The 7736-nt window shown below is 44.1% G+C and overlaps 1 protein-coding gene across 1 annotated transcript; it reads left to right on the forward strand.

Moving 5' to 3' along the window:
* Positions 1 to 2416: 2416 nt before the first annotated feature.
* On the forward strand, positions 2417 to 6346 carry LOC311327967 (uncharacterized protein; the record flags this gene model as incomplete). Its single annotated transcript, XM_084461078.1, has 8 exons — positions 2417 to 2554; positions 2819 to 2980; positions 3058 to 3433; positions 3728 to 3902; positions 4024 to 4322; positions 4435 to 4613; positions 5864 to 5959; positions 6317 to 6346. The coding sequence occupies 8 exons, from the start codon at positions 2417 to 2419 to the stop codon at positions 6344 to 6346; spliced, it is 1455 nt and encodes a 484-aa protein (XP_084317204.1).
* Positions 6347 to 7736: the final 1390 nt, after the last annotated feature.

Below are 7736 nucleotides of genomic sequence, written 5' to 3' on the forward strand. Positions count from 1 at the left end.
TGGTGTACACCGCGCATGTTAAACTATGCGCGCTGTACACCAATATGTGCGGGGTGTACACCACTGTTTCTCCTCAAGGATTTGAGATAGAAGGCTGTCCTTTTGGTATTTACATGGTACCAGAAGGTTCTCTTAGTCCCCCAGAGGCCAACCTTTTATCTCTTTCCACTTTGGAGAAACAGCAGTGTACACCCGGCATATGTTGGTGTACACCGCACATGTTAAACTATGCGCGCTGTACACCAATATGTGCGGGGTGTACACCACTGTTTCTCCTCAAGGATTTGAGATAGAAGGCTGTCCTTGTGGTATTTACATGGTACCAGAAGGTTCTCTTAGTCCCCCAAAGGCCAACCTTCTATCTCTTTCCACTTTGGAGGAACAGCAGTGTACACCCGGCATATGTTGGTGTACACCGCGCATGTTAAACTATGCGCGCTGTACACCAACATTTGTGGGGTGTACACTGCTTTTTCTCCTCAAGGATTTGAGATAGGAGGGTGTCATTTTAGTACTTACAGGGTACTATAGTCTTCTCTTAGTCCCCCAAAGGGCAACATTCTATCTCTTTCCACTTTGGAGACACAGCCGTGTACACCCGGCATATATAGATGTACACCGCACATGTTAAACTATGCACGGTGTACACCAACATATGCCGGGTGTACACTGCTGTTTCTCCTCAATGATTTGAGACAGGAGGCTGTTTTTGGTGTATTTACATGGTATCATAGGGTACTCTTAGTCCACCAAAGGGCAACCTTCTGTCTCCTTCCACTTTGGAGAAACCTAAGTGTACACCCTACTTATGTTGGTGTCCACAGCACATAGTTAGACATGGAATTTTAAGATGGCATTTTCTCCAAAGTGAAAAAGGTAGGAAACTGGCAATTTAACTGGTCACATGTTACAATAAGGGTTAACTGTTACCTAATACTTAAAATGCATGAACTAATGCTTATTAATGTACCCTTATTGTAAAGTTTTACCATTTAACTGCACCATCCCCTTGCCATAAGAAACAACCTCTATAAATATCAAAAGGATTGGAAGAAGTTTAATCTTTGCCTCTCGGCTATGTGAATATATACAGTATATGTATGACCTTGACTTAATTGAGCTCACTCAGGTCACATGGTCAAGGGAAAGCGAGGCGCGCCAACGTGTAGACAGCGCAAGATCAATCTGTTAGCCCCTTTGCCGGTGAACTCTGCTCTGTAAGTATCACACAGTATCACATTAAGTTGTTTCTGTCTTTCCTTTGATGATTGAACTGATTTGTATGTAATTAATATCATATTATATGTAATACACGGAAATAATCAAAGTTTACCAAGCATGACATTCGCAACTGTGTGTAAATCATAGCAGAAATTATCTTAGAACTCAGAGGAAAAAGTCGCGTAATTTTTCTCCAATGTAGGCTACCTGATGTATAAGGAACTTAAATGGCATCCTTGGTAGCAATGGATTCGTTCAATTATTATCTTCAGTTTAATAGAAGGCACATCTCTGTCAAAATGAAACTTTGGCCTCATGTCGGTGAAAAGAGACGTTGATTGTGCGCATACAGTAGACCGCATGGCGAATTGCAGGCCGCGCTGGCAGGATACAAACATGCAGTCTTTTAGTCTATTGCTGTGTACTGGTTTTTACAAATAGAGACTTGTCTGTAGCATTAAAATGTAGAAGTCTCTATTTTTTTTTAAACCAGTAGGCCTAAGCAGCAATAGACTAAAAGACTGCATGTTTGTATCCTGCCAGCGCGGCCTGCAATTCGCCATGCGGTCTACTGTATGTGCACAATCAACGTCTCTTTTCACCGACATGAGGCCAAAGTTTCATTTTGACAGAGATGTGCCTTCTATTAAACTGAAGATTATAATTGAACGAATCCATTGCTACCAAGGATGCCATTTAAGTTCCATTATACATCAGGTAGCCTACATTGGAGAAAAATGACGCGACTTTTTTCCTCTGGTTTCTAAGATAATTTCTGCTATGATTTACACACAGTTGCGAATGTCATGCTTGGTAAACTTTGATTATATCCACGTATTACATATATATAGTATGATATAAATATCAAATATCACATGTACTTTATCATATTAAAGATAATCAGTTGTAATTAACTAGTGAATGCTGATATATGCTGTCCTTTCTCTTTCAGTTAAAATCGACCATGGCTTCTTGTCCTATTTGCCATAAAAATTATGCTGCACTCAAGGGGCACCTTAAGAACACCCATTATATTAAAAATGTCCAGGAATGCCGCATCCTTTTGGATTTTGGCAATAACCAGGTCAGCATCAGAAAAAATGCATGCCCCATTCCTGGATGTGCTCATAAAAAAAGCCACCTTACCAGGCACCTCCAAATCAGTCACAAGGAACTGACTCTGGAGGACCGAATGATGTGGCTCAACACGGCCAGGCGGAAGGAGACTGTCCACCGCCTGGCGGAGTTAAGGGCCACCAATCCTTCTGTGCCCCTCCTAACAAACTGGGACGTGGAGGAAGACCCGCTTTGCATGGATGAGCCAGAGGCTATCGTGAGTTGTACTGCTTTGAATTTTCGCATATTGCTGTTTATTTTATCGTTCTAATACATTGTAATGTTTTTATCTAATGTTACTGTTAACTGTCTGTCCCATTGTGCCCAAGGCCAATTCCCGATGGGCATAAATGGCACTAATTGGCAAATGGCGCTAAAGTATCTTTATCTGATTATTTTTCCTGATTCAAAGGACACAGCAGGTGAGGGACCTAGTGCTGTCCCTCTACCCTCCACCCTCCCTGATGTCCCTTCCCAACAGGGACTCTGCCTCAACCCCTCCTGCAAGCTCTACCGAGCCAACGCACAGAGGGAGATGGATAGGAGGGATGCAATAATCCTACAAAAGGACCTCAAGATTTCCCAGCTGACCAACCTGTTACGCAGATATAAGCGTATTGGTGTGCAGCAATTGGGGCAACAGGTTAGAAACATGGCTTTCTTTCTGTCTGTCTGTCCGTCCGTCTAAAAAACCCACTGTATACTCTCTCCATCTTACAGGCTGCGGATAAGGAGACTCTGGAGGGGGAGGAAGAGGAGGAGACCGTGGAGACCGTCTTTGATCCAACGCTGTCTCAGATGTCTGAGGCAACAGCTCATGAGGGCGGGGCGAGCCCGGAGAAGCCTGTCACTCCGGCTGATGACAGCGTGTCGGACCCCCCTGAAGCTGTGTCTGGTGATGACTCAGAGCAGCCTGGCACCAGTAGCCTCTCCTCACGGGTCAGGAAGCGCAAGATCAATACATGTTTGACCCCGCAGGCAACTAAAGTGTCAGTAACGTCTGTCAAACGGTCCCCTGTAAAGGCGAAGAGGCCCTGTGGCTCTGGAAGGGGCAAGGGCAACCTTATGAGATTCATAGGGTTTCCTGAGTCCATCGGTAAGGTTCCTTGACTCTTTATACTGTATATAGTATGGGGCTATTTGATTTGATTTTATTTACTTTATTGATCCCGAAGGAAATTAAAATGCCAAGCAACACATAAAACTGAAATTAATCCAACTAGCACTTTGTAGCACTTTGCAATAAGGGTACAATAATTAACATGACTTAATACAGTATTAAGCATTAAGCATATTAAACAGTAATGTCCCTAGAATGGTTAGTTAATGCATATTAATGCATTAATCAATTCATAACTCTTCCTAAAGTGTAATACATGTGTCGTTGCAGAGACATTCCTGGATGGCTACAGAACATTTCAAGAGGGGCTAAATCCCAGTGAAAAGCAGAGTCAAAACGCCAAGTCAAAAGTCGGTCGGCTTAAAAGTTTCCTGCTCTATATGAGCAGGGGACACACCAAGCTCTCTGACTGGAGCTTCATCTTCAACTTGGACAGGATCCGAGCGTGAGTAGTGCTGTGATTACTCCGTTACGGGCCATTGGTTCAAATGTATCTAATCTGTTCATTCCCATAACCAATACTAAAACTGTATATCAATTTTCTTTGTCTTCTACACACTGTGCAGTTTTGGCAAACACCTGGTCAAGGACCAGAGCCATACCATCACCACGGCTAGGTACTACCTAGCAAACATCTCTCACTTCATGGCTTATATGCAAGAGCTGAAGCCGCCTTACTGCCGCCTCACTACCTCGCAATTTGTCGGCATACGGCGGGAGCTCAACATGAACGTGCGCTCCACGACCAGGGACTGCGTGATCCACAGAATGAAAGTAATGAGGGGCAAGATGGACAGGCGGCCAACGAAGGAGCACATCAAAACATTCCAAGCCAAGGCCAAGGCGACCATCCCCAAACTGCTGAGTACGTCTTTCTTCACTTTTACAATGCTGGGTCACACCGTAACTCTCGGTAAGTAAAGGTTGATCATCATGAGTGAACTCTTTTGTCTCTCTTCTCCCTTTTCTCTCCCCAGAGGACCTCCAGAACAAGTTTGACCACCAAACCAAGAAGCAGTTCTATGGGTACCTGGTGGGCTATTGGTCCAGCCTTTTCGGCCACAGAACGGGTGTTTATACGAACATGACAGAGGACGAGGTGGAGGAGGCCAAGACCAGCCACGACCTCCGAGGGGACGACACCTACCTCATCCAAGTGAGTGCTTAGATGATTTAGATAACAATTAGAATAGGATTGCTCTCCAATTGACATACTGGGCTCTATTTTTGCACAGGCGCTATGTCCTAAGCACAAACGTTATGCCGTAACCCTACTTTTGTGCGCGCACTAAGTCTTAAAACTGATTCTGACAAATTCGTGGTTTGATTTCATGCGCCTTGCGCCACAGTGGGCTTGGCCGCGCAAGAGAGGGTGTGACAATGTTAATCAGCTGGCGCAATGCTAATTTGTGACAGAAAACGAACCCTTTGTGCCTAGCGCGATTGACCAACACGGACCAGGTCTTAAGCGCTAGCGCTAAGTTTCTGCAAGTCTACAATTTTGTGACTTAAGTGGGAACAGGTCTTATGAAATATGGACATATGGGGAAATACAGCTCATTTTGAGGCGAATCTCACTCCTATATATATATATATATAACTCTTCCTAAAGTGTAATACATATATATATATATATATATATATATATATATATATAGCAACTTCACCCTTTCCCAATGCATGCGCATCTGTAATGAGGAAGTAGGCTACGCATAGTGTACATACATACACAACTTTTGCACAACTAGCCTACCCTGGGCTTTAGAGTGAAATCAACCTCAGTTCAAATGCAGTGTTTTGATATGTGTGACGGGGTATAATAATGAACATTTACTTTACAGATGCTTTGCGACTCTCCCTCACCAGCACATCTGTCTCAGCTGGATGAATGAATACATATATATGGATTAGGCTACATGAATGAATGCATGCAAAAACGTCAGCAGGGTACAGATAGCTTACACTGGATTTCTTGATAATATGGTGTTGTAGCGAACTATCATCCTGATATTCTAATGACAGCCTATCAATCTAGCATGCAACAGTTCTGTCCATCGTTCTTAGTGGCCAACAGCTCTCCACACGCACAACGTCGTCGTTCAATTTGTCAATTCGCTTAGCGCTTTGCCCGCTTATATTAAAGGAATGGCCAGCAGGTGTTGTGATTGGCCATGTTGACACCACACCCACGTGTATATAATTATCTTGATCCAGCCTCTTTGACAATAGCGCCAGCTTAGCGCTTAAGACCATTTGTCACACCACAACACATGGGCGCCTAGCGCTGCGCCTAGGACTTAACAACAGGTTGCACGAAAATAGAGCCCACTGTGTGAAGAGTCAGCCACTTTCAAATGTCTGTCTCTCTCCATCTCACTCATTTTCTCTCTCTTTTGCTCGCAACAGGTCAAAAATCACAAAACTGCAGCAAAGTATGGCCCGGCCATCGTGCACATGACGGAGGAAGAGTTTGGCTGGATCCGCGACTGGCTCGCCATCAAAGTTAGTAGTAAAGCAAGCGTCATCATCGAACACGACTGTCTGCCTCTGTGTCAGTCTGTGCCAGTCTGTCTGTCTGTGTATGTGTGTGTGTGTGTGTGTGTGTGTGTGTGTATGTATGTCTGTGTGTGTATGTCTGTGTGTGTGTGTGTGTGTGTGTGTGTGTGTCTGTGTGTGTATGTAGTAATGCATAGGAAGGCATTTATTAAGGGTTACTTGAGGTATACATGTTTTCAACTCTCTTTGTTGCAGTGACAGTCCCATTTTCCCAATTAATAAGGGCTTTCTTATCTGAGCCAATATTATTATTATTAATAATAAGGGCTAGATCGTTTGTGAGATACGATTGTTGGCAAACAGCCAACAGCCAACAGCCAGGCAAACAGCTGAGCTATCAGCAGAGAGTGGCAGGCAAAATAAATGTAATTTGAGAGATTAGAAAAAGTGTGTGTGTGGAGGGGGTAAAACCTATATTTTGAAATGTGAGGGGGATATGTCCCTGGGCTGGCAGCTTTTGGGGTTGATTTTATGTAGGTTTGTGGCTGGCACACACTTTTGGCTCAATTTCCACATGATACAGCAGGAATCAAACAAATCTATTTGAGAAAAATCAACGTAAACCAGCCGATTAGAACGACATAGGAGGGCACCTGTTGACCTGCTAGCAGGTGAGAAGGTTCACATATCTCGATTCATAGCATACGCAGGGTATTTATTTACGAGCGCTTTTGAGGGTGGATGGGTGGGTCAAACAACCCAGACGTGGACACAACCCAGAGTGCAAAACTAGCTAGCGTTCCTACTAGTAAGCTGTGTGCTAGGGGAGCTAGGGGTCGGCACTGGAGTCCCTGTCACTCTTCCAGTGTTACCACTCGCTCCCTAGTTAGCTAGCGGAGCGAACTAGCTACCGTTAGTGATAGCTGCCGGAATCGGCTGATTCCTGCTGTATCAGGTGCAATTTTGCTTGCTTCCTTTTTATGCACATGCATATAGATCCAAATGCGCATGCTCAGCATCAGATTTGCTTGCTCCATTGGCCCAATCCCAATGCAGGGTTTTTCCTGGCTCAGAATGGATCTTTGGGGGGTGATGCACACACTTTAAAAAAAATTTTTTTTTATACCAGCATATATATGCCTATATTCTTTGCTGATCTCGATTACTAGACAATGCAAGAAAGAGGGATGGGCTGTACTTGAAACAAGCTACTAAACACATTTGGAGATGATTTGAATTGCTAAATTTTTAGCATTTTGGCACTGGTGATTTTCCTTTGGCTCTGGCTAAAATCTCTTGGGGGGCGCCCAAAAATTCTCTATGCAGGAAAAACCCTAGCAATGTCCACACTCACAGATTTATTGTCTTTCTATGTAAGTCGCTTTGATAGGCAGGCTCTCAACCCTCCCCCCCCCCCCCAAAAAAAAAAACTACAATGAGCCTGGCACCTTCGTAATGATCTGTGTGCATAAAGTACCATAATCAATACATTTCAGCCATCCTTTTTCCTCAGAATAATGAGTCATGATCTCCCCCCCCCCCCCCCCCCATCAGTATTTTTTAACAGCTTAAAATGCAAACAGTACCAGTTGTGGACTTTGGGAAAACCCGGACTCTGTGGAGCGCCCAGCCAGGGTTAGGTTCCACACAGCTCTTTATCCGTTGGCTGACTTTGTTCATTGGCCAGGAACACATCTGCAACTGTGAGTGAAACCATGTTAGTACCCGCTTCCCTGTACAATTGAAAAGTAGCACACCAATCAGAAACATTGTTCACACAAAC

The sequence above is a fragment of the Borostomias antarcticus genome, assembly GCF_949987555.1.
Source record: "Borostomias antarcticus genome assembly, chromosome: 35".
Lineage (NCBI taxonomy): Eukaryota > Metazoa > Chordata > Actinopteri > Stomiiformes > Stomiidae > Borostomias > Borostomias antarcticus.